This window comes from Apteryx rowi, unplaced genomic scaffold (assembly GCF_003343035.1).
Source record: "Apteryx rowi isolate R43461 unplaced genomic scaffold, aptRow1 scaffold_458, whole genome shotgun sequence".
Taxonomy (NCBI): Eukaryota; Metazoa; Chordata; class Aves; order Apterygiformes; family Apterygidae; genus Apteryx; species Apteryx rowi.
In genome coordinates, this window is record NW_020450714.1 from 102,548 (window position 1) to 129,947 (window position 27,400).

The following is a 27,400-nucleotide window of genomic DNA, read 5'->3' on the forward strand; positions in this document are numbered from 1 at the left end:
TTGAATTAACTCAGTAGAACACAATCTGAAATGTGTTTTGGATCCTGATATAAATTGCTTGCATATGAAACTCTTAGTACAGATAAATTTTCGTATCATCCCAACACAAGTGCAATTTTCTTTCATACTCTGTTGAAGTGTCCTCATATATTTTGATTCCCAAAGGAAGTTACATTCATTCCTTCTGTGTCAACTTGTATTGTGCTTAAAGAGAAACATGCTATTTTAGCATTAATAAATTCTATATGGAGTCTTTATTGACAAAGATTTAGGATTACATAGATTCATTAGTTCACAGCTATAAGCTGTTTGGACACCATGAAATCATGATCCAGTTCAGTTGTTGAAAGAGGTTTATATATGGCTTTGCAAAGCTATAGAACTAAAGCTTGCCCACAAGTCAGGGAATGTAGAGATATTATGAAATAAATTAGGGGAAGGTGTTTGTTTTTCCTGTTTGTTTTCTGTCTGCTTTCACTATTTATTACTATCTCATGTTCTCTACAACATGACTGCTAGGATTACCTTCCTCTGACTCAGGTGGCAGAATAATAACCCAGGTGAGTTTTGAGTTCCTGGAACATACAGTTTCTTGCTAACAACCAATAGGTCAATGTCTTTCTCAGAAATGAAAGTTGAAGAGCTGCAATTTGAAAGTTCTCTGTCACCACTTATAGGTGAAAATTGCTTTTTCTAGACAAGGAAAGTACAATATATGTAGTCTTTTTGGACCAGTAAAGCAGGTGTCATTTTACCACAATGGAATATGTTAGTTGAGCTACATAAGAGTTACAAAATGGATAAGGAACAAGGTAAAGATCTGGTAATGATAAGATGTACTGAAAGTAGAAATGATGATCCTGAGGAACATTACTAATGCAGTTCCTCAAGGGTCAGTTTAAGAACAGATCTTTTGTCATTCTTCCACTAGTAACTAAGGACAAATAGCAATAGCATGCTAATGAAATACTCATGACACAACCTCAGCAGCATTGTAAATGCTGAGAAGTAGAGTATCATTCAGGAAGAACTGAGTAGATCAGTGTACTGGAGTACACTGAGATAGAAATTGGATGAGATAGAAATTGGAAATTTAATACACTCTTGGTAACTTAGAAAAAGATATTCTGCTGCACGTTAGGAAATCTTTGTTTGGAGCTGCCTGAGGAGAAGAAAGGCTTTGATCTGGTGGTTAATCAGGAGACAATTAATTCACAGAACTCATGGGTCATGAAAAAGGTAAGTGCTATTACTAGGTGGGTTAATAGAGGCATTTAAAGTAAAGTTAGGGAAATGTTAACACCTGATTACAAGGCACAGGGAAAATCCATCTGCTTTACTGCGTATGGTTTTATTTGCCCATGTCAAGGATGAAGACTTTTTTTGTAGCTTACCTATTCAAGAGAGAATGGAGAGCCTTTTTTAGGGAAGAAACTAAAATACCTTGCTTTGTTTAACCTATCAAAACTAAGGCTGAGATGAAATACAGCTGCAAAACTGTTTAAACTTAGGGGTCACATTTGCACTAACCTGTGGCTGTCGTAAGTACACCTGACTATGAACTGGCCATGCATGTATTATGGTTAAAAAAAAATTCATAGATATAAGAAGTAGAAACAAAGCTAATTTCTTAAAAACAGAAAGCAGGAATGAGAGGAGTGAGCTTCTAGACCAGCCTTTAAGTAATAAGGAGTGCAAAAAAGTCTATTTTGAATCAGCATGATGAGGTTGCAAAGGGATGCCATGACGTGTCGCCTTCTTTGGCAGGGGCAAGACTCAGTGACTTACAAGGTCCCTTTTGGTTCTTCATTTTGATCACCCTGTATCATCCTATCTAATGAACTTCTAGGGCTTAGCTGAAATAAAATTCCTACTTCCTACATACTGTGTTAGATTTTATATATGGTTTTCAGTGGCAAGTGCTTACCTTTTGGTAACAGTGAGGTACAAACAGAACTGGGTTGTTATGATTGTACTGAAAGAATAAAGAACACAGGTAGTACCTGGGATACTTGTTAGCAGGTGCTTCTTTTTCATTTTTGACCAGTGTATCATAAAGTCATTAGGAAGGTGAAGGGATCTTTCATTTCAAACCTATGTATAAGGAAGATATCTGCCTTCTTCAGGCCATGTCCTGTAATTGTTAGAGTTATTAGTGTAAATAGATTACATTCATGAATATAAAGGTCAGGTTTTATAATCCCTTTTATTCTCCCTCCTTTTCAGTTAGAGCATTTAATAGAATAAGATATCTGACAGAGAAGGAGAAACATGTTTCAGTAATTATGACAAAAAATACAATTTTGTAAGCATACACCATGGGAAACTGAATGTGATAGGGATTCACACACAGCTTACCTTCCTTACAAAAAGTAGTCTGAAACCTTTATGTTAGGTCTGGGGCCAGTGAAATCTCTTTACTCCATATCTGTTAGGGATATATATGCATTTTAAGTGAGCTTAAACAAGGGAGTGGCAAGGGGTATTTCATAACCTTATAGGTGACTACAGTTTATAGCCAAATTATCTCCTGAATTACATTAACTGAAATCAATGTCTTGTACTAGATGAACAGAATGTTCCATAAAACCTTGACAGATAAAGCATTAATAAGTGTCAGAGCTGACTTGGTTAATTGAATGATTTGCTGACGCTTCTTTTTACCACAAGTCTGCACTTTCAAGTTTAGTGCCAAAGGTTCGCTATATATAGCTGAAGACAGCAATTAGATGGTCCCTTTTTGTGCAGATTTCTAACTAGCTGCCTGGTTCATAAACATCTTGCTAGGGCAGCTTTTCCAGACAGGAAATTTAAAATATGGTGAAGTTACAGTTACCCAATCCTGGCCTGGAGGACAGAATACCTTCCCATGCAGAACTGGAGGTCCTTGAAAAAGAAGAGGCAGATTCAAGACCAAAATGGGATAACAAGGCTCAGTATATGCTGACCTGTGTAGGGTTTTGTGTGGGCTTAGGAAATGTATGGCGATTTCCATATCTCTGTCAGAGCCATGGAGGAGGTATGTCTTTAATATATCTTGATTAACTTGGCTATAATCTATCTTTAATCTCCCTTTGGGGATACAAGGAATGAATACTTTGTTTACAGCTGGTCAGTTTCTATAAAAATAATGATGTTTAGAAGACTGTCTGATGGAGAAGGTTATTTCACAGGTTATGTACATCCGTTGAGGTTTATTAGTGATGTAAGAAAAGGGACTGTTTATTTCGGGATACATGGTTGATCTAATCTGTCTCGCACTGTTATCTAAATAGTATATTTTATCAATTTAAACCCGATGTTAATTTACAGATACATCTCTATATATGTATATTTTCATATATCAATAAACTACTCGGAAGTATGATTCTGATCATGATCTCAAATGATCTTTTCTTTGGGTTTTTATTGGTTTTGGACTGATCTGTGTGTCAGCTGTAGTGTCAGTGTGCATGTAATTTATGATAGCAGAAGTAACAGCACAAAAATGGTTATTATTAAGAGTACCTATTTTTTTTTAGCAGTTGCTGGTATTAAGTCCTTTAAGATCCATGTGTACACTATTTACTGTAAAATTCACTGTGACTCCTTAGGGTTCAGTTTAGGACTGAAAGGCCATATTAAATGTTTTCTTTCTTTGGTTTACTGTTTGTTTTTAAAGCAAGATTTTGAGCTAAACCACTGCTTAAAAATTATATGACATCATAAATATCACACTATGTCTGTTATCCTCCTCAAAGCAGTATTACTTGCTTAGGTTTCTCTCGTACCTGATACTTCTTTAAGGAAGAACTATCTAAAATATTGCAGGGTAAAAGCTGAATATAGACTGAAACTGGATGGACTGACAGAGAAATTAATCTGTGTACGTTCCTCACAGCTGCAATGATAACAAGTGTTTTCAGGCAGTCCAGGAGTGGGTTGCATGCTGAGTCCTGTTGACAAGCCAGGGCTGTTCCATGCAACCCAAGCTTATTTACTGAGACTTTGTCATGCCCCAGGCAGTTTTCTGGCAATCTGTTCTGCTCACTATCTACTTTTCATCTGCATTTCACTCCAGGATATGTATAAATGGTGTTTGTTCCTTTGGGATGCTTGATCTTGAAAATGGTTTGATCTTAAAAGGGTTTTGGGCTTAAGGATCAGTATTTTAAAGCACTTTTGTGTTAAATATACATAATGAGATTTTTAAAAATTGCTATTCCTAGTTAAAATGGGGAGTAAGGAGGGCTGGGTGGAGAGTTATTGGTACAAATTTAGGGGCATTTAACTGCAGATTACTCAGATAGCTCATCTGCAAAAAGGGATGCTTTTAATGTTAAGATTTTTATAACATGGGCTGGTGTTTAGGATTGGCAGCGTAAACTGAAGGTCATTTGCAGCACTGAAAACTCTTGTGACAAAAAGTCACAAGTCAGCCAAAAAAATCGTAACTCCCTTTCCATGTGTGACAATTCTGATTTGAACAAGTGAATGGATATGTCCAAAATTCATGGCACTCACTGGCTTCTCAGGTGGGACTTTCACTCACCTTCTGTTTATTCTTATAAAGTGGAAATGCCTTATTTCACAATATTGATTTATAGATGCTTTCTATCTTTCCATCTATCTTTCCTCTGCTTCTCATTCTAGCACTATAAAGCGCAGCTGAAAAATAAACATCCAACACAAGCAAAGAACTTTGTATGGATCATAGTTTTCCGGTTGGTGTCAATGAAGATTTATGAATTGTTCTGTGTGTGTTAGTACTGTATTTTAAATTATGCTTTGACAACGATGATTTTTGCCTTCCATTGTTCTGTGGCTTGTCCTTGGTCAGGAACATTAACAGCAGTCATCAAATCTCCCTGCTCCTTCCTTCCCTGGGACTCTCTTACTCAAATTTTAGACAGAAGTCATAAGGCAGCATGCAGCAAGGAAGCTGACTCTGAGATCAGAGTTACTGTACAGACATCTGTCCATATGGCCAGACTTGAAAATCAAAGGCTAGAAGAGCTTTCTCTATTGATTCTTCTGCAGAACATCGGAAATATGCTGTAATTCATATCAATAGATAGTAGTGAGCAGCAATGCCTTTCCCATGGCTGCTTAGAAAGGATTCCTTATCCTCATCACACGTGAGGGTGGAGGCCTATTGTGCAATCCCTCCTCTCTCTGTGCTGTATAGTGCTCCTCAGGCTCTTCCAGGAGCTCTAAATCTACCTCCAGCCACAGCTGCCACCCTCTCACTACTGCTCCTCACAGTCCAGGTGCCCAGTGGTGTCCTCTTTCCCACCTTCTCCCTGCAGTCAGAGAAAAATGGCTCTTTGTTGTCTTTTGGAGGCATGGCCTTGGATTAGAACATGTTAAACTATCTGTATTGTAAAAGCAGATCTTGAAGTTCTCATTTTTGAAGATACGCTGGTGTTGAGAAATTTTTTGCCTAGCAAGATATTCTGGTTTCTATGTCTCCACCTGCCATTCAGCCATGTTCACGGCATAGAAAACACCCAATAGATGCAGCTCTCTGCATCATCTTTGAATGCACTCACACTCATAAAGTCTGGCTTCAGCTGCTTCCAGTTGGAAATCAACATTTCCTAGGCATTTTAGACAAACTTTCCCCTAATCTTTGTCACTCAACATTGGCTTTAGAATGTGGATATCACTTTCTGCCCCAAAGGGGTGAGGTTAAGAAGATTCATTTATCTCTATATTTACATAACCCTTAGGTACGCCACAGATGAGTCTCTATAGCAGGGTAGGGGAAAACAGCAACGTTATGCACCTTCTTCTGTGTTAGCTGATGTGAAGCATGCATGCCAGTTACTTCATCAGAGCCCTAAAGTGCACCTTGGATATGATTGTGGAAGACTTCTGGCCATGCATTAAGAGAAAGATAAATAAATTAAAAATATATTGAGTAAATAGTATCCACAGTCTGCAGAGGATGAAAAAAATTCATACATGATCACATAATTAAAGGCCATCTCAAAGTATGTGCAGAATCAAGGTTGCATAGACAACCATAATGAAAATATTTTCTGAGTGGTTGGCTTTGCAATCTTAACTTTTTTCTTTTTAATATACGAGTTACAGTAATTAAAGTTTGGAGCTATTTAGCACCTATAGCGTCTAGTAGCAAGGGTGTAGATAGCATCTATTTCAGCAAGGACTTCCCCCAAATTAGGTTGTATGTCCACCTAGTATGTGAATCAGTGTTTGTGCATTTTATAACCCTCAGGAAACATAAATGGAGTATAGTGAAGTAGAGAATTTACCCATGCAGTAGTTTGACTTTGATGAAGATTATTTTTTCTCCAAACTGACTATGTTGAAGGTAGTTAAGGACACTGTTTGAGTTGTAGAGACAGCTTTTATTTTCAGATGTTTGGACGTAAATCTATAAATATTTGAGGGCTTCATTTTCCTACACACAACATTACAGTAGAGTGTTTTAACACTGTGATACCCAAATATACAAGAAGAAATTGGTGGTTAAATAGTTTATTTGCTTTTTTTTGTCGTAGACTATAAATTTGTATTTTTAAAAAACGGACTATTTAGCATGGTAAAAAATAGTAGAGTGAAGCATATTTTCTCCTTTTAAAAATAATTCATGGCTTAAAAATTGTAAAATATATCATTACCACAGGCAAACTTGATTTCAATATACACACAACATACAGGCAAGTGTGTTTGCCTCAGTGCTTTCACCAGCATAATGAGATTGAAATTTCCTTTCGTTTGGTAGCTATCTATCTCTGACATTACACATGGCTTTTGTTTAATCTTTATTGAGCAACATGTCATTTAATCAACTGTCAAACATTTTTGTTTCATCCCTGGTGAGTATTATAAAAAAGAGGATGTAACTTTAATGTTTAAACCATCAATACAAAAAAAGTCTTTAAGTATACAGTTAGCATATGTCTGCCATAAACATTTCTACTGTGTCAGGGAGAACTTTTTCACCTCCATGCACGAGACACTGAACAAAGAGTCAATAATGACCTCAGCAGGCCGAACAGCGGAGTTTCCTCCCTGGAACTGGTATTCCCGCTGCAGCTGAGCTCGAAGAAGATGGCAGTATAGAAAACAACTTAGCCTGAAGTTTAGCTGTGCTCCCTTATGAGAAAATATGTGAAAGCAATAATAATGTTTTCTATTTTACACTAGAAAATCTTAGATTACACTTCTTATTTAAGCAAAAAATGAGTAATAGCAATACAGATGTTCAACTCAAATATTAGGTGTTCTGAAGAACAATACTAAACCAGGATTAGAATCCAATATCTCAGCTGTAACAGTTTCAAACTGGAAAGATTACTTATAGTTTATATACATTTATACAAGATTTATTATCAGATTGCTGGGTTGTTTGTCAAGTTCATAAAAATATGACAGCTCAAAAAACATTGATTTTTTTTGTATCTCCCATGTATCTGCTTTGCAAAGTCATTGTCCCTTTTTTCTCAGTACAGGTTATTTCAGAAAGGTTGAGGAAAAACTGAGAGAAATGGAAAGTATGACAGAGTTGTATTTCTGAGTTGACTGTTACTATTGAATCCCAGTTCAACAAAAAGAGAAAAAAGTGATGTGTGTAACTGAGAATTGGCATTTTGTTGCTCTTGAAAATATGCTTATACCAATATTCCTGTAGTTAAATATAAGTAATGTTACTTATTTTTCCATTTCTGACACAGCACACCTTACCTTTTTTAATCACTGTTGCTACCATGATATACATGGCTAGTCCTTCAAACTAGAAGTGTTTTAGTTGTATTAGTTCCCATAGGGATATAGATTGTGCACTGCAAGTATATATGTCTGTGATAATGAAAGGGGTGGGCAGAGTGTCACTTTCTCCATTTGTGTCAACCCCAGAACCCCAAATTTATTTCCTGGAGATTCCAAGGTAGGAGGGAAGCTGGACAGGCTTTGAGTATGCAGCTGGATTGCGCATCTTTTTCACATGATAGATGACTCCTTGCAAGGCATCCTTTCCCCTTTTTATGGCTGCACGAGGAATGTCATGGAGTCCCTTCACCTGATTGCTCTATCAAAAGTTGTGTCATGTTTAAAGTCTTCTTTTATGACACCTCTGTAAATGTCTGGAGCGCTCAGGAAAGCCATGGAGGTTGACAGAACTCTCATGGTGCATCCTGTCACCGCAGAAGACAGTTCCATTTTTAGAGTCTTGCAGCAATATTTGATACACTGTGCTGTCCACAGGGAGAGGTAGATTATGCACAGACATCGCTATTCCTGAACCTCTCCATCCTGGAGACTGAGGCATGATGTCTACCCAGGCTGCTAGACCACAGTGAGTAGAGGTGCACTTTGCATTTAGATGTGCAAGAATGCCTCAACCGTGAAAAAATGGAGCCCAAAACAAAACATCAGTCAACATGTTTTCTACTTAAAGTGAAAAGTTGGTACTACCTTTGAATACTTTCTAAAATAAATGCTTCTAATGCTTCATAGGAAATTACCTTATCTTCCTATCGTCTGCTAGCAGAAATGATAGCTACCAGAAAAGATTATTTTCCATGACAAGTATGATAAGGAATAAGTGGCCATAGTTTGAAAGGTTTATAAAGTTCATATATTTCCATAAGCAACAAGATCCTTGTCTGGGGAAGAATTTCTAATCAAGTCATTAAGAAATCTCACTGTTGCCCGATGAGAAAAAAAGCTGATATCTCTCCATTAGCAGCAAAGATGGTTAATAAATGCACATTAGCAGAACCAGCTGCCAGTCYGTCCATTCTTAAGTTTCAAGGCACACATTAAAACCACTGAAAGTTGAGTTTCAAAGAGTGACAAGGACTTACCCTGAGTGCAAATGAGTAATAATTGGATCAGGTAGCTGTACAGATTCATCTTTTGGACTTATTACTACCATACTTATTACTATCAGAGAGAAGTGAGACTGCTGTACAACAGAGACCTATCCAGAATTCAAAATAGGAGATGAAAAGAAAAGATGTGGATGGAAGGGGCATACAGATTCTGCGGGGGTCAGGTTTCAGACTCTAAGGAGGTGTCCTGGGCTTCTAGCTCAAAACAGAGAAAATGCTCTGGAACTAAAATTGCCTTAGTCATGCCAGTATAATCACATTTACTTTGTCCATATCTCATCTTACCCTCATGAGAACTCCTGGAAGGAGGGCAACAAGAGGGAAAGTGTATGCCAGCCTCATGTGAGATAAGAGCATGGCACATTTCTGACTGCTTGCAGCTCCATATTTTGATAAGTAACTTAATCTCTGTGAAAGGCCAGAGGCTGACTGTGAGGAAATTGTCCCATTGACACTCCCAAGTAGGATGGAAGCCATCAGGCTGTAGGGGAACAGATGTCAATAGTGAGAGGGCACTCATCTCCACATACACTGCAGAAATCCTGTTATCTATGAAAGCAAGAATAAAAAGGTTGGGAGAAATGTTGTTTGCACAGAAATAGGGTGGAGTATCAGTAGAGCACAAAACTGCTGAAGCCAAATCTACATGTACTGCATGTAAAATCAGATGAAGAGTGGCAGTCTTCTCTACAAATAACAATTAATGCTGAGTCATTCAGTTTTTCACTAATAAAAAGCATGTCCTGAGTCAGAATTTTTCTTCTGGCTCTCTTTTGAAACCTCTTCAGTCTGTCAGTCTCCTTTTTTAGAGTGATAGCCAATTTTTAATCCATGCAAGATGAGCTACACTGATTTTGAAAAGTGTTAAATTTTTAGTAAGAAATTTTTGTGGAGCTAAAGGAGATGGTCGAGATAAGTCTGAGGCTATCATGTCAACACAACTACCTTTGGCAACTGGACTCAACAAAAAAATATTTTTTCTGGTACATCAGAGATTATTCATTCAATCAGATGAGTGGCACGTGCATTTTCGAAGTGCTCAGCATTTTGCATCATATTTTATGTGTTCAAAGGTAAGTACAGATCTTGATTAGCATATCTTCAAAATGTCAATGAGAGACAAATGAGGAACTAGCAGTATTTGAATTCCATTACAGTGGAAAGTAAAACAGCATGGCTGGCTGATTTCATCATAATAGTGACCACTTAAAACAATGATATTGTTTTATCAGACTTCAAAGAAGCACACAGAAAATGAAGAGTTTACAATAATGATTCTTTCTAAAACTGTGGTGTATATGACATCATGAAGATACCCCATAGAGCCGACAAACATGCAGTTCAGTTCTTCCAAACAACATTGAGTTGCCTTGAATTCAAAACTACAGTTTCCATTCTTCAAACTTCCTCTGTTGCTCTATTTTATTTTCATTGCATACATGGGGAAGAAGGCAGCACATATCCAAAGCTGAACAGTTCCTGTAGTGTTCTGCATTTTTTATGTACTTTCATTATTTACTGTATGTGAACAGGCAGTTAAAGACTTTTTGTAATTACAGATAACCATAATTCTAATATGTCTCAACTTTAAAGCATTTGACTCTGCACCTTGCTATTCCAGTGTGGTGTTATATGTTATGTCTCAAGTCTGAGGTATATTTTATTAAGGAAGAAATGAATTTAAAAAAAGGCCTATACTAACCAGCCTTGTCATAACTAGCAGGGTTTGAACTCTGAACTTCAGACCTCACCTACTCAAACAAAAAAGCTGTTTAACTGAGCAGGTAGTTATTGGTTATTTTATGTAGACAACCTTATTGGGGCTGGCAGTCACCCCCACCCTGCTCCTGCCTGATCTTTCTAAGCATCTTGCTTAGTTCACTTAATTATTTCATATAATTTGCATGATTCACGATTATAAAACCATAATCTTTCACACACACACACACAAAAAAAGGAAGTAATTCCAACRAAGTAGCTATCTGTCCTCCATTTGGAATCCAAAGGTGGCCCCTTCAAAGTTTAACCTTGGGAATATATAATTTAGGTTTATTTTCCTACTTAAGAAGAGTTAGAATTCTTACCTGGAATCAGAGATGCAATATAGTCTGCCCCCTGGGCAATCTGTATAATTACAAGATCAGTCAAAAGCATTGTTCAGAAAATAGAACAGTTTCCACAAGTATGCTCACAACTTAATTGCGATTTGAAAAGCCCACATAACTGAAGTTTGTGCTTTATTGCAGTATTTCACTGACAGGAAATATTTTTTTCTTATCCATTTCAGGAGCCTTCATGATCCCTTTCCTGATTTTGCTAGTTCTGGAGGGTATCCCGCTGCTTCATCTTGAGTTTGCCATTGGTCAAAGGCTGAGGAAAGGCAGTGTGGGAGTCTGGAGTTCAATCCATCCTACTCTGAAAGGTGTTGGTAAGTCAGAAGAGGATATAAAAACCCAAACCATAAAGCGCGAGTCTCTGAATTGATAACCTTAAGAGCAAAGCTTCAATATTTTATTCTGGTGCACCATAAAAAATTCCAGGATTATCACTTTTACCTTCTCACTAACTGTCGATTTATAGCTCAGACTTATCTTGATAACAAACTATGACAATGTTGTATCTGGGTCCTCATGTACTGTTGGTACTCTTAAAATGTCTTTCTAATTTGAGAGCACTTTCAGGCTTCAGAGATATCGTCTGTATTATCAACATTGCTGTCTTTACCATCAGGATGAAGATTTAAGTGTACCCATAATTTGTTCTGTAGCTGTTCTGTGGATAAATATAAGAGTTGAATCTTTCTGTATGTTGGTCTACCAGGCTTCAGTTCCATGTAATATTACTTTCTTACCTCTGAGAGAGGTACCAGGTTAAAAGTCATAGAGACAGAATATTTTCCGGAAAATGCTTGTTAACATCTGTGTAAGACTTAGGGGTTCTCAGTTATTCAATCTGATGACATAGTAAAAGCAGCATTATGCATGTATCATTAAAAACGCCACAGAAGTCTCACTACCACACATTTGAAAGAAGAAATGCAGTCAGTTAGGACTGCTTGCTGATGGCATCAACTGCATCTATAAATCACATACAAAAGATATTCTTCCATTGCTTCTGGATTTTTTCAAACTTCTGAACCTAAGAGCCCTCAGGAGCTAATCATTAGCATCTACTGTCCGCCACAAAAGTCACGAGAGGTTGACTACTTTGGAACAAGTGGAGAAGGAGAAGTATCAGCCTGCATCCTATAGCTCTTCTCAGACCCTGCCTCCTGGCAGCTGCCCCTCCCATATCGCAAAGAATAGGCAAGCACCTCTGCTAACCTCTGCAGTGACCTTACGGAAAGGGAAGACAGGCTTGGTCTCATTTAGGCAAAATCCCAAGTCAGGTGAGTGCTACATGTACCCAAATTCCCTATAACCAGTAAGCAAGACTGAACAGGATGTGTAGTGTCCATGGGGAGGTATTACATCCATAATTTTGGCTCCTACACCCGCTGTCAGCTTCAGTCTCAGAGTAGTTTTAGGCTGTATGCCTGTGTAGAACTCAGTAGTGTAATCTTTAGATAATGAATTTATAGGGATAAAGCCTACACTGAAAAGAAACTCCGTGATTTTCCAGCTGGCTTGCAAATGGTAAAGAAGCTGAGTGGGCCACTTCTGTATTATGATCACATGAAATAGATGGGAACTGCAGCTCAGCCCTCTGTTCCAAACCTTAGTGCCTAATGACAGAGCTGCTCCCCAGTTAGGCTGAAAACATTCAAGAAAGTGTTGATGAGATGTTTTTCCAGTCACATTGGCTTCCAGGAACATCAGCCCAGGCAACGTGGAACAGGACACAGCCTGAAACAAATACAGGGCAGGGAAGAGAAGAGGGAGAAAGGCAAAAACCATGGAAGTAGGATGGTGAGGTTGGTCGTGAAAGATTGGGGACCGACAGAATGGAGCTCGTACCACAATGCACACTCCTATCCAGAACTGGGACTTTAACATAGGTTCCCTGCATAGTGACTGTGCCCCACTGCAGGCACTGAAAGAGTGCTAATTCTGGCCTTGCAGTTCCTTCCTTTGAAGCTTTAGCATTTTTTTTTTTAACATGTTTTGGAGAGGGAGAGGCGTAAAAGCATGTTACTTTGTTTTGACAGTACAAGGACAGCATGTATTTTCAGATCCTTAAAATCAAATTTCCCATGGCTGCTTTAGTATTCATATATCTGGTTGGACTTAGTTGGGCTGATTTTAGTTTTTTATAATTTCCTCTGTTTTTTTTCTTCATATATTTTAATATGTCTTGAAGTGAATGGAAACTTACATCACATTCTGAATTTCATTTCTTTTTAGGAGTAGCGGCAATGTTTGTATCCTTCCTTGTGGGTTTATATTATAACACTATTATTGCCTGGGTGATGTGGTATTTCTTCAACTCCTTCCAAGAGCCTCTGCCTTGGAGTAGCTGTCCTCTCAATGCCAACAGAACAGGTATATTTTAAAAACCATTGCATTTTGTTGCAAAGCACATTTTTTATTGCTAGCAATTAGCCTAATTGGGACTCTTTCTGTAAAACAGCAGCAAAGCATGCCAGGACCATTGTGCTATTGTACTACTTGAGTTTTATAAAAATGTGCACTATATGAAGCATGCTCAATACTTAATCTTTGAGACAAATTTGGACATTTTAATAAAACTTCAGAATTGAAGCCATAAGAACAATTTTGACAGATGTGTTTCTTCACCTATAGAATATTCTCAAAGTGCACACATTAACACTTGCCAGATTTAGACAACATGTTTCTTCATAACTAACATGTCAGGCTGAGTGAGGCATTGTTGAAAAGAATTTCCATGTTTCCTGTGAGAGTTATCAGTGTCAGTGGTAAAGAGTCATGTTTCCTCACATACCTAGTATGAAATGGCAGAATAAATCCATCAACAATTTTATTTAGATCAGTTTAAAATGGTCCTGGGAGTTTTAAAGCTATCTGGGACTTGACAGGGTATCTCAATATTGTGCTTTGAGCACTCCAGTCCATCTGAGTGGGAAATAATGGAAAATATTTATATAAATATGAAAGGAAATGTAAAATTTTTGTCTATATCAATGAGAGATCCTTAAAAAAAAAGATCCATTTAATTTCATCCATGCTCAGAAATCGTCTCCACCCTTCCCTTTGCACAAGATGCTACCGTCTTCACATTTTTGTAGGAAAAGAAAAATGAAACAGATGGAAAAGAGTTTGGGGTGAGCTTCAAAGATGGTTGAATTGATAGAAATAAAAATAAAATCTGCAGGGAAATCCCTGTTAAACAAATCTCTTTAGAATCTTGCATTTTTTCATGAAACTAGCCTCTAGGAATCTGAAATTTGCCAACAGCAAATTCATTGAGGTTACATAGCATAATTTGGAACACTAGTGTTAATTATTTAACATGTTTTTTTTCCAGTAAATAAAAGACATACAACATGACAATAATTTTGTGTTACAGATTACGTAGAAGAGTGTGCCAGGAGCTCTCCTGTAGATTATTTCTGGTACCGAGAAACGTTAAATACCTCCACATCTATTGATGATTCAGGCACTGTACAGTGGTGGCTTTTGCTATGTTTAACATGTGCATGGGGTGTACTGTACGTGTGCACAATCAGAGGCATTGAAACAACGGGAAAGGTAATGTGTTTTATACAAGAGAGAAAGAATAGTTATTATGCTGTTGTGATTCCTTATTATACAGACCTAATCATACTATAGAAACTGCTTGTTTCTCCAGTGAAAGCATGGCTAGCTGAACGCACAGGAATTTAATTTGATCTGATTTGATTTATGTGCAAATTTGTGTGAGCAATTCAGATTCCTCATCCTTATAGATCCTGGCAGAACCTTCTTTAGGTATTACCACCTTACCACTAGTAGTAGTCTTCAATGAAAGATCAAGGTGCTCAGTCTTTTTGCTATGGCCATTCTCTTCAGAACATACATGCACAGATTTATTTGGATTTGTGCTAATCCCTAATATTATCTCTCTAACTGTGAAACCCACATTCTGCTGTCCAGAGATGCCAGTTAGATCCAGTACTTGCATCAGCAGCATCAGTGTGATCTCAGGATGTATATTATTTCTTATGTTCCTAGTGATAGTGATTGAATGATGAGTTGAATTTCAGGAGTGACAATTTGTCTTAAATAGAGCATTAACTGTAAAACTGTATTTTATCAAAATGTACTGCACCTACTGTTTCTTTTGAACATAATTTTCTCTAGTATGTTAATTGTGACTTATTTGAAACTTGCCATTATTGTTTATATGTTAATTCATTGTTTCCTCCCCTCATTTCCTTCTGTTTCCTTCCTTTTTCTTGAAGTGTTCCATTTTATTTAAGTGTTTTATTTGCCTGTTCCTTGTGCAGGCTGTGTATGTAACATCAACTCTTCCTTACCTTGTGCTTACCATTTTTCTAATCCGTGGCTTGACACTGAAAGGATCTGTCAATGGAATTGTGTATCTCTTCACTCCTAATGTAAGTCACTGGATACTTTATCCCTTAATGAAACTACTATATAGTTCTTTCTGCAATTGACAGTTCAGTGGAAATGAATCCCTTCCATCAATACTTTTCTAACTATCCTTCAGGTCTGTAAAACCTTGATTCTGATGGGTGAGTCCTTTTTTGCATCATATGCGAAAAACACACGCATACACACACACACACACACACACACACACACACACACACATCCATTCTCTTTATCTCTATCTCTACCATCAAAATTTGTTACAAAAAATGGACCTTTGCAATACTATGGAGTTGTTATAAAAGAGCTTGCATTCTTTTTCTAGAATGTCCCATATTCTAGTAAAGGACTAGCCTAACTTTCAAGCAGAAATGGTATAGTTGGGAATAACCCCCATTTAATCTGTATAGCTACACAGAGCCTACTAAAATGGTTTAATTATAGAACAATTTCTTAGCAAAATTAAAAGGGGTTTCCTTTTCCATGAGAAAACCTATGAATGCTTCCTATTAAAATTAAATAATAAACACATTTTCTGGAAACAGGCATTGTAAGCATCAGCTATGGAAAGTCATGTTTTAATGAATTTTCAAAGTATTACTTTTCTACACTGCATGATATTAGCATATTGGTACATTTTCTTTTTGAAAGAAATTAAGTCTGACAAGAGTACTGACCTATTTGTTAACAGTCTTGAAAAGTGGTGAGTTCTGCAAGGTTAATGATCTTGTTTTATTACTGTTTTAAATTTCTCATATTCAGTCTAAATAATGATGTTATATATGCTTAAAGCCATATGTCTGATGCCTCAGGTTGCTGAGCTGGCTAATCCAGTGACGTGGCTGGATGCGGGTGCTCAGGTGTTTTACTCTTTCTCCCTGGCCTTTGGAGGCCTCATCTCTTTCTCCAGTTACAACTCTGTACAGTAAGTAGCCAGGCAAAAACCAAATTTTTATATGAATATGTTTCAGTTTCAGCTCAGGTCCGACCACAGTTTATTGGCATTTCAGTCACTGATGTAATTCTCTGTCACCACTCTTGTTTTCAGGTGTTTTTCAAAAGTTCATCTGGAACTTTTGGTGCCTGCAAGTCTCAGTGCAAGTCTCTCCGATAGAGACACGAAAAGGATCAGTGTATTCCTGCCTTTCCAACACACTAGGACTGTGACACTAGGCCACCCTCCTTCAATTCCCAGAAGTTAATGATTTAATGAGGAAGCTGACAGAACCTCATGAAATTCCCATGAAGGAGATATAAGAAAAAACATGCAAATTCCATAATGTTACACTGTGGTGTTGGACCACTTGCAGTGCTAAAAAAATTTACTTGAGTTATGCCAATACTGAGACCATCAGCTTCAAATGATTGCTGGCAGTCAGTACTAGCTAAGAGGTGTGAGTGACTCTGCTTTCAGATGATTTGGGCATGTAACCATCTCATTAAATACTGTGAGGTTTCAAAGCCATCAGAGATCCACCCATTCATAACAAAGAGAAACTTGAGCCTTTTACTTTCTGTGAAAGGAAGTAATATTTTTATAAAGACTGTCTGTGAGACTCATGTTACAGTGAAAAAACTGACAACAGAGGTGACTGCAGAATTTCAGTTTATTTCAGTTCTTTCGTATTCAGTTATTTATTGCCCTCCCCCCCAGTATGGACACCATAAATCAGGAAAAGTCACAGTGTCAGAGGTCTTTGCTGAACATGCTTTCCTTTCCTCTCCTCTTAAAGCTGACCATAAAATTAGATATGACGTCAAATTCATCTCAGTAGTCCAGTCTTGCCCAAGAGAAATATGATATCTAGAGCTTCACAGCCTTCTCATAAAACAATGTACTAATTTAATATTGATTCTTAATCTTCTCTGTCAGATGAAGGTCTCTTTCTGGATCTGCAAATTTTCCATCTTAGCACAGATACTTTGTCAAGAAGTCTCTGCAGCAGAAAAGTCTCCCCAAAAGAGTTTAGATTTCACAATAGAATAGATTACATATTCAACCTTATCAGCAAAGATTCCCATAGTATTTTCCAAACTTCAGGATATTTTGAAATAATTTTTATCCAACAATCAAACAAAACTATTCCAAAGCACTTTTGGCTACTACAGCTTCATGTGCAAGTATAGCTTTGAAACCTTTTTTAAGAGATTGCCTTCCAGTCAATGCTGTTTCAATCACATTTCTCCCAAACTGATGCAATCTTCTATATGCTCACTCTCCTTTCTTTCCAGGAAGACAGCCTTCTTCCTGTTCAGTAATATTACAAAGACAAGGGAAGTTCTTACAGGAAAAAAAGACTGAAACTCGAGGAAGGCCTCCTCTAGCCATATATATATAGTTCTATCATACAGCCTATCCTGATCCAAAAGTAGCAAGATGAGCATGGAATTAATTAAATTCAACACACAGAGTGGGAAATGTTTACTAGTCAATAGAAACTGATGACAACGGTATAGCAATTATCATACTCATCTAGAGTATGGAAAGATTGTTTTTGCCCTGCCTGTTTTACCTTCCATGAGCCAGACTAAGAAAGAACAGAGGAAATTATTCCTTATGAATAGGATCATTTAAGGAGAAAAAAAGGATATCTATTAAATTTCTTAAGGCATGAGTATTAATTCACTAACTCTATCAGCTGTACTTGTACACTCATAGAGAACATAGAAATGTACCTATGCATCTGTAGACTACCCTTTTGTTAATCTTGATGGCCAATTTTTAACATTTATTCTGAGAATGTGTTTGAAATTCATTGTTTCTTCTCTTTGAATTGCAGCAATAACTGTGAGAAAGATGCTCTGATTATCTCAGTGATCAATGGTTTCACATCCATTTATGCAGCAACCGTCATATACTCCATCATTGGATTCAGAGCCACAGAAAGATATGATGACTGTTTCGACAAGTAAGCTATTGAAAAAACAGAATATAGAGATGTTTTTTTGGCCAGGGCAGTTCTGTTAGCTTGATGATAATGGCTCAGTCATTCATGAAMAATTACAGGTCCTGATCCCTATGGTGCCAGACCACCCATTACTTCAAAAAATCTGAATCACATTCAAGATGAATGGCTTTGATCATGTGAATTTCTGAGGTGTAACTATATTGTTCTAGATGTACAAGGGATGGACTGATTTGGCAGTATCAACCCCATAGGGAACAATTATTATTTGAACCACCTTATTTTCTACATAGATGATGCATAAGCACCCATATTTTACATTATTTCCTGATGCTTCCAAATAGTAACAAGGGGGAAGGAGGGCATTCCACTTCTGAATGCTTTTTTTGAAACTGTTCTTTTAAATACAACTGCAGTTAATTAATAATGTCTGTTTACATAAAGGTAGATTCAGTTCTTGATATATTAACTCAATAAAACATGCTATAATATTTATAAAGGTACCATGTTCTGTAGAAGTGTGTGTACTTACTTGGGTAGGGCAAAAGTTTCAATTCTGTGGCAAATTAGATTTTATGTCACACATTAAAAAAAAAAAAAAAAAAAAGATAGTAGGCTGCTACTGCTGCTGCTACTCCTACTAGGGCTGATGTGAAACCCTCAAAGGCTTCTTGCCATTCTTGGCCAGACTATGTAGTCCTGCCTTGGAGTTCTCTCACAACAGAGTGCTGCCCATTTTAACAGTTCCCTATGAAACAGAAGCAGTGCTTGACAAAACCAGGCAGTTCTGAAAATCCTGCAGTGTTGGCCACATCTGGATTACAGTGTAGATGCTAATGTCCTTGTTGATGCTCTACCAACCACTGGAACATGCTCTAGAAATATTGCAACAAATTGCAGAATTCCCAAAAATCACTGCCTGCTGAAGTGAGCTATGGCTTGAATGTGGCACACCCTGCACCCTGCATCAGCCCTGTGTTAAGACTGCCTCCTGCAGAGCTTCACTGCTTAGGTGTCTACCTTAATAGAGTAATTCAGACTCTCATGTAACCTGGGCTGCCAGACCCTGCAGATGCCTGTCTAGTTCTTTCGTATTCAGCTGTAGAAGTCCATAACACATCACTGCAGACACCTTGCACATTCCCAGAAGTGTCCCAGTCTGACCTGCGAAGTGCCTAACTTTGCAGTGCAAAGATGGGCATCCAAYTTCTGCCCTGGTCTCTGCAGCATCTGATCCATTAGCTGTGGTCTGCACACTGAGAGACAGCTTCGCACTCAGTATGGCTGAAGAAAAAAAGAGCTGTACATGCACAAAACTACTGGACTTCCTCACTTCCAAGTCTGAGCTGAAGCAGCAGAAACATTGTTTCCTTTGTATCTTCTTTATAAAAGACATTGTGCTCTTAATGACTTGATTGATGATGAAAATGAATACTGCAGTTGCTTATAAATAAATAATTTCAAATTATTTGTATTTCATTTTTACAGAAATATTCTTACATTGATGAATGCATTTGATTTGCCTGAAGGGAATGTAACCCAAGAGAACTTTGAACAAATGCAGAAGCTGTGTAACATGACTGATCCGATGACTTTTGCAAGTCTTAAGTTTGAAACCTGTAATCTTGAAAGTTTCTTGAATGATGTAAGTTTAACACATGTTCATACAATTATTGTGGTAGGAACTCATAGCAATATTTACATTTTAAGTTGCTTAATATTCTTCCTTAAGAAGGGTTTTTGTGATATTTCCATTGATTATTTGCTGTTTGTTTGGAATGCCCTTGGATTAAAGGACTACTTTTGTTTTTCCCTTGGGAAACCATTTAGTTTTTGAAGAGATAAACAGTTAAATTTCTCTGAAAAGTATTGGCAACCTGTCAGAATATTAACTAAGCACTCACGTGTTCTAGGCTGGCCTCATGTAGCTGGCAAAACAGCAGCAGGTATTCCTCAGGAAACAGCTGGTTGCAGCTGTGGTGGGAGAGAGAGAAAGACACAAAAATTAGGGAAGAAACTCCCAGAGTGAGGAAGCAATTGGAGCAAGCCCTTTCCCAGTCAGTATCTGGGTGTCACCAAAAGAATGAACCTTGACAATGAAGAATTTGTGATAAAAATGTGTAATTGTTTTCTTTTTTTGGTTAAAAAGATGGGAAATTACATATGAAAAGATGTGTTTATAAAATTTAGAGAATGTGCAACCTTAGCTCAGGCACTTTAGATAGATGCACAGAGTCTGTTCTGTGTAACCACACAAAATGTTTTACAACAACTTCTGTTATTTTTAGTGCATCTGTTGGGAGAACAGATACACAAACTGGTAGACTTACCACTGTGTTGGCATTCCTCAATCAGAAATCTTGAAACTTTGATTTTACATGCTAAATAGTATTTTCACATCATTTCTCTTGAACACAATGTGCATGTATATGCAACTGCTTTACTGAAATCATAACTCTGTCTTTTTTATGTGTGATGCTTAAGTGCTCCCCCAGCAGTAGTAAAACCTTTTTTGGGTTTATATTGTTCTCTGACAAACAGCTTAGCATCAGGACCATTTTCCACCACAGTCTTACTTAGTTTATGGATGGCAGAACTATAGTATTAGGATAAAAAGATAATCAAGTATAAAATGTTTCCGTATAGCTTTTTTTTCTGTTCCATTAAATTGAATTTATATTATATTTACAGTGAATATATTGCTGTATTAAGAGGTCTTTGTGGAAACAAAGAGCATGATTACTGTTGCAGAGTGTAGTGTACAGCAAGGTAATGTATGTATATGTAAATTTGAATGCTGTATGTTAGTGAGCCTAATTTTTGGAATTTCTTAAATCTTCCATAGGGAGTTGAAGGAACTGGCTTAGCCTTTATTGTCTTCACTGAAGCTATCACCAAAATGCCTGTCTCACCTTTGTGGTCCATCCTCTTCTTCATCATGCTCTTCTGCTTGGGTTTGTCATCTATGTTTGGAAATATGGAAGGTGTGCTTGTACCTTTGCAAGATCTTAATCTTATACCCCCAAAATGGCCTAAGGAACTTGTTACAGGTAGGTGCTGCATTTGAAGCAAATGATTCTCCCCGCCAAAGAATAGCTTATATGCTAAAAATGCACTATTAATAACACACAACTATGGGTGAATTTGTCCTAAAATTGATAAATAATTTTGGCTAAAGAAAAAAAAAAGGTAAAATACTGAAAAGATTCATTGAGAGGAACTTTCATACTAGTTTTGTGCTTTCTGTGCCTGAAATAACATATTTATCTTTGCTGTGCATTTGTTACTTTTTTTTTTTTTTTTTTTTTTACAGGTCTGATTTGTGTGGGGTCTTACCTGTTAGCTTTTACTTTTGTGCTGGAGTCTGGTAATTACTGGCTGGCTCTATTTGACAGCTTTGCTGGCTCTATTCCCTTGCTGATAATTGCATTTTGTGAGATGTTTTCAGTCGTCTACATTTATGGAATAGACAGGTATGAAATACAAGTTAAGCATCACTTAGAAACTAATGCATAAGTTGATTAGTCCTGTAGCTGGAATCTTGTTACATCTCCTTGAACATCATTTCTGTCATATGAATCACTGGATTTATGCAATTTATGTAATTTAGCATTGCTTACATGATTTAGACTTCTAAAATAGTTCTTAACAAAAAGAAAAGATGCTTTGTTAAGAGTTTGGTGTGGGGGGGGTTATTTTGTACATGAAAGCTGTCCACCTTTCTACTAAAACATTATCATAGATAATGCTCTATAACAATCAGCTAAAATAAACACATCCCCAAGGGATTGCAAGACAACACTAAAGTGCCCTAGAGTAGAATAATATGAATGTAAATATTTTATTTTTAAAGTATATGTCAAAACATACACATTTGCAATAGTTAGATAAATGCCACTATAGCTCATTTACATTTTAAACACGGTGGAATTTACAATAAAACCTCTTCAGAACAGCTGCATAAACTAGTTAATTAGCAGAAGCAAAGTACAAGCACATCAGCACTGAGCTGAAAGTTTAAAACACAGGTATATTCCATGAATACTTAAAATGAGTGCTAAACGATATTGTCCGAAGCAGTGAGCAGCTCCATGCAGATTGCAGACATTGTTTTACAGCAGGATGCAAATCCAAAGCTACTGAGATACATTCTGTCTTACTTGATAGATTCAGGACTTTATCAATTCTAGCAGTGAGTAATTATCCTATTAACTTCCTAGAGACATGTAATAAATCAATTCCGTCCATCTTTCTGTTCATAATTAATCTTTAAGAAATATGAGGGAACTCTAGGAACTTTAGTCACCCTTAAGTTTTGCTTGATTCTGTGTTAGCCCTCCAGCTGTGCTGCTCCTGGCGATAGGGTGAATGCCCCTGTGGCAGATATTGTCATACGTACAGTTTTATATTCTGTGAGGAGGTATGAATCAACTTAGGTAAATTAGATTAGCACAACATAGAAAGAACCCTAGTGAAAGAAGGCTTGTTTTTCGGCGTTGAGAACAGAAAAGTCCATGGTGATTGCTTTTCCTGACTTTTAAAATGTCAGACCACTTTACAAAGTCAAACTAAAACTATTCCCAGAATACAAATACAAGTCGAGGCTGTAGAGGGGTAGAGATTGATTCAGAAAAGAACTTCAAGACCTAACATTAACATTCTTGGCCAGTACTTGGGTACAGGTTGCTGTAGCTGGCACCTAGGTTTCTTGCAGAGAGCTTGGAGACAGCAGGGCCCTTGGGAACACAGTGCAAGATGGGAGCCATCACAAGCCAGCAGGCTTGGTGAAAAGCTGCTGAACACCAGCCAGGAGGAAAGAGTGAGGACTGGAGATGCTTTCAGCCTTCTTTCAGTACAGGGCTTATTCACAGCTGCCTAAAGGTGGTGATATCTGCGCCAGATGAGATTCTGTGACATTTTTCTCAAAAACTGAGAAAGGGTCACCAATAAAAAGATGTCTCTTCCTGCTCGAAAATCTGCATTTTATCCATAGTACTTTTCCATGAATTACTGCTGGACATGCTCTGCAGTAGGGACTGGGACATGTGACTCCTCTTTCCTTGTGCCTCAGTTCCCAGGCCACAGGGACCTGCTCACTCTCCCAGGCTCTCTCCCACCTCCAAAGTCCTGAGTTTTTCTTAGGATGTGGAGGGTGCTCTGTCTGCCTCTTCCAGTACCAATAAATAGAGCAGAGCACGCTCCAAGGAGGGACAGAGTGAATTTACTCAGGGAAAGGAAGAAAATGATTCTGAATGTCCTCTGGCACTATGTTGTGTGGCCAGGGTTCCCACCACCACAGCCTTACCACCCCCCTTGATTGTCGGGAGGATTTTACGCGGAAATGCAGTGCTGTATGCCTTCTTAGAGCATGCTTCTGGCTGGCAATTTAGAAAGATCTAACCTAAAACATCTAATTCTGGATTGCTAATTAGATCCAAATTGAAGTTGATTTAGTTAGTTAGTTGTGTCAAGACTGATGTGTTTTTGTGCGTGCCCATAGGAGAACTTAGGGAACTGTAAGTTTAAAAAGGAGAGCACCACATCTATAGGTAAAGCAGGCAAGGATTTTCAGGTGCTTAGCTTTTGGATTTAGACTAATCCTCTCAAAATCCAACTTTATGCATCCAAGTCAATCTTGGATTCAGTCTGGAATGGTCACAATTTTGCTGCTTCAAAATTTGGAACCTAAACTGTGACACATTTGGATGGATTTTCAGAAAAAAACATCCCCAGCTTCTGTTGAAACACAAATTCAGAATGCTAAAACTCAGGCCACAGTTACCTCTAACTGACTCCAACATTTTATGTGTATTTTCTGTTCAGATCATCTCCCAACACCTGAAAGAAACTGCAAAAAGAAACATAGTAAACTACACATTATATAGTAAACTATTTTGCTTCATGCATAGTCCATTCTTGAAATTATGTGTTTTTTTTATCTTTAGTCTGGCTTTAAAATAATACCTAGATCTTAGGAATTAGGGACAAAAAGATAAAACAAATTTATATGGTAGTTGAGACTCAACTGAATTCTGCGTGTTGTTTATAGCTGTAGAACCAACTGAATAATCCCCTCAGACTCAGTCCCCATGCTGGAAAGCCAGAAGAGAGGGTGGACAAAAGAAACCCCAAACTAGTTCTTAATTAAGTAGTGGGTGCACATAGTGCTGTATCATATCTAGAGGACATAAAATGGATCTGAAGGGAGTAGAGCCATGCTAGGTCAGCACTGATGCAGGCAATATTACTTTCAATGCAATGATTTTCCACTGTGTGCTCTAAACATAACCAGAGTAATGCATTCTTAAGTGTCATTAATGAGCATGCATGAGTTAAATATTTCTTTGGTACTCAACCTGAGAAAACTGGTAGAAATCTAAATTAAGCAAACATTATGCTCAGAATCTAATTTTTAAAATTATTCCAATTTTACTCCTTTTTAATAATGTTTCATTCCTTTTAACTGATGCAGTTCTGAGATGCTTACAAAAAAAAAAAAAATCCTGAAGCAATACTACAACATGTTATAGACAAACTCCTTATGCATTGACTGCTTCTTGCCAAAATTATTTTATATATGCTTTGCATAATTCTTGACAGAAAGCACATTTCTAAAAACTTTTTTTGACATTCTTTTGGGAGCTATGAATTGGAAATTGCTAAGATAGTTATAGTGATATCTGTTTTAATTCAAAGTAATTAGGTCTAACTCATGATGTTATTATCAGTCCTCAGTTCACAATGACATTAGCAAAGTTCTGAGAAGTACAGTTAGGTTTAGTTTGGATTTTCCTACCTACAGGTAGATGCTCTTTGATCCTGTCCAGCTTTTATTGTCCTGAACTTTCTGCTTTTATTTCTAGGTTTAACAAAGATATTGAGTTCATGATTGGACACAAGCCCAATATTTTCTGGCAGATTACCTGGAGAATTATCAGTCCTCTCATTATGCTAGTTATCTTCTTTTTTTATTTTGTGGTGAAAGTCAACCAAAAACTGCTCTACAGCATTTGGGATCCTAATTATGTAAGTATATAAAGCCAAAGTACTTACTTAGAATTATTTTATGTATTCTTTAATGTAATAGTCTAAATTACATTCATCTCCCCTCTGCAACAGTTTTCAGATGAAAAACTTATTACAATACCTAAAATTGTAATAAAAAAATACTGCTTAGAAAACCAAGTGCTAAATTCAACTGTAATGCCTAGAATTGAGAATCCTCTTTTTCTGAAGAGGACAAAACTGAAACATCAGAATTATTCCAGTTGTCGGGCAGGACTGAAAGAAGACCAATTATACAGATGTCAGTCCATAGTAGCGATTATAGAAGAGCTCAAAATGTCACTACTTTTCTGTGATGATAAAGGACCAAATGGGCCAGACCATTTTGATATTGTACTTATTTCTGTATGCATTTAGACTCACAGAACTGCAGTAGTGTTGGTTACTCATCAGACTGACAAAAGAAGTTAATATTACCCTATCCAGATTTCTTGTTTCCTCTTCCAAATGTATTTGTATTATTTAAGTTATAATGACAGCAATAAGCTAACTACTTTTGCTTTCTCCCCCTTCCAGAATAATAAGCCATATGTGGTACAGAGAAGAAAAATGTGGGTCCCGTTATTTTCTCCATGACCCCACCTCTCCTCTGCCAGTCTAGCTCTGCTTTTTTATCCTCTGAYCTGCTGAAGTCCTTAAAGCAAAAAGCAGTCATACAGCACACTTAATTTGTAACCATTGGTTTTTATTTTCATAAGACAGTTAGAGAGAGAGAGGGAGATGCAAAGGGAGAGGAAAGAAGATGGGCAAATGAGACCATTTTCTTCTCCTTTTCTCCTCCCTCAGCATCCTCACCTTCTTCTTCCTATTGGTCTTAGTACCCTGTTTCAGCGTTCCCGCACCCCTCGGTTTCAGCCCTCCTGCCCAAAGGCCATTCTGCCACCAAGCACCGATGGCCTGTGCCCTGTCCCTCCTACACTCCTTTTGCCTAAGAAGTGTGCCAGGAACAGTCCCCCAGTCTCTGTTTCCCACTTCTGCTTCCTTCACACCATCTTTCCTCTCTCTGTTACTTTTAAGAATAAATAAATACAAAAGGGTTGAGACTGCACACCCCTGAGAAGCAATGACTTTAGCTAGAACTGCTGTAGAATTGGCAAGTTACTGTGCAGTTGTGGCTAGCTGCTGCTATGATTCTGGTTTTTATTCTGTTGAAGTACTGAATGTGTGAATGTTCCCAAGTATTTGCTCATCATGACTTCTACAACTTGGTTGTTTATTCTTGCAGGAAGACTTCCCCAGATCACAGAAGGTTGGATATCCCAGTTGGGTGTATGTTATTATTGTAATCCTGGCTGGAGTGCCTAGTTTGGTCATCCCTGTCTTTGCCATCTACAAAGCCATTAGAAATTGCTGTCAGAAAAAAAAAGATCATGTGGGCCTTGTGATCTCCACATCTGAGACTTCTGTAAATGGGAACTTAAAGAATTCAGCATAAAACCATTTAAAAAATGTGAAAGAACCCCTTGTTGGTGAGGAAAGGAAAAACTTTTTTTTTTATAAAGAATCAAGCGTTAATTTTATTGTCATAAAAGGATAATAATGTGTTGTTTCCAGGTAAACATTTGTGGAAAATGCATGTTTAACTAACAATTGCTGCGCTGTGAAGAGATAATAGCTTGGATCCTGGAAGCAAAACAGCCACATTCGCAAGTGGATGGAGCACTACACCAAATCATTTATCCTACTTCTGGTTTTGAAGCCAGCCTGTTTAAAACTGGCTGGGAGCTCTCTATTGGGGGATGCACTGCACTTGACTTACGTATGAGACTCTTCCATGTCAGTCATTCTGGTTGGGTGACTAATACGAAGGACAGTTTTATACTCTCTTCTCTTGCACATTAAATTGTTTTTAACTTTATGTGCCATTTTGTTGCACAAAGCCACAAACATTGTCTCATACAGAAGTTTAAAATATTTAATAAAAACATTTCTAAGTATGAAAATAACACTTTGATTCATTTATAATTCTGGATATTTCATTATTTGCCTTTTTTTCCAAATTGCCAGCAGATAGCTCTGCTCTTGCTGATGACATAGGAGTTAGGGGGGCAGCAGCAGTTCAGCAATGGTAGTG

The 27,400-nt window shown here is 37.5% G+C and overlaps 1 protein-coding gene across 1 annotated transcript; it reads left to right on the forward strand.

The window, feature by feature from the left end:
* The first annotated feature begins 2,766 nt into the window (after positions 1-2,766).
* On the forward strand, positions 2,767-26,785 carry SLC6A19 (solute carrier family 6 member 19). The gene is made up of 12 exons (XM_026077558.1): positions 2,767-3,019; positions 11,131-11,271; positions 13,187-13,324; positions 14,331-14,512; positions 15,250-15,360; positions 16,168-16,280; positions 18,136-18,264; positions 19,750-19,906; positions 21,107-21,311; positions 21,575-21,734; positions 25,125-25,287; positions 26,552-26,785. The coding sequence occupies exons 1-12, from the start codon at positions 2,818-2,820 to the stop codon at positions 26,759-26,761; spliced, it is 1,911 nt and encodes a 636-aa protein (XP_025933343.1). The 5' UTR covers positions 2,767-2,817; the 3' UTR covers positions 26,762-26,785.
* The last annotated feature ends 615 nt before the right edge of the window (positions 26,786-27,400 follow it).

What these genes read in the sequence shown, in the direction of transcription:
- SLC6A19 (XM_026077558.1), top strand. Translation starts at nt 2,818, where the DNA reads ATGGTGAAGTTACAGTTACCCAATCCTGGCCTGGAGGACAGAATACCT. An exon ending in TCTCAATGCCAACAGAACAG is followed by an intron (nt 13,325 to 14,330) that starts GTATATTTTAAA and finishes TTTGTGTTACAG; the next exon opens with ATTACGTAGAAGAGTGTGCC. An exon ending in GCATTGAAACAACGGGAAAG is followed by an intron (nt 14,513 to 15,249) that starts GTAATGTGTTTT and finishes TTCCTTGTGCAG; the next exon opens with GCTGTGTATGTAACATCAAC.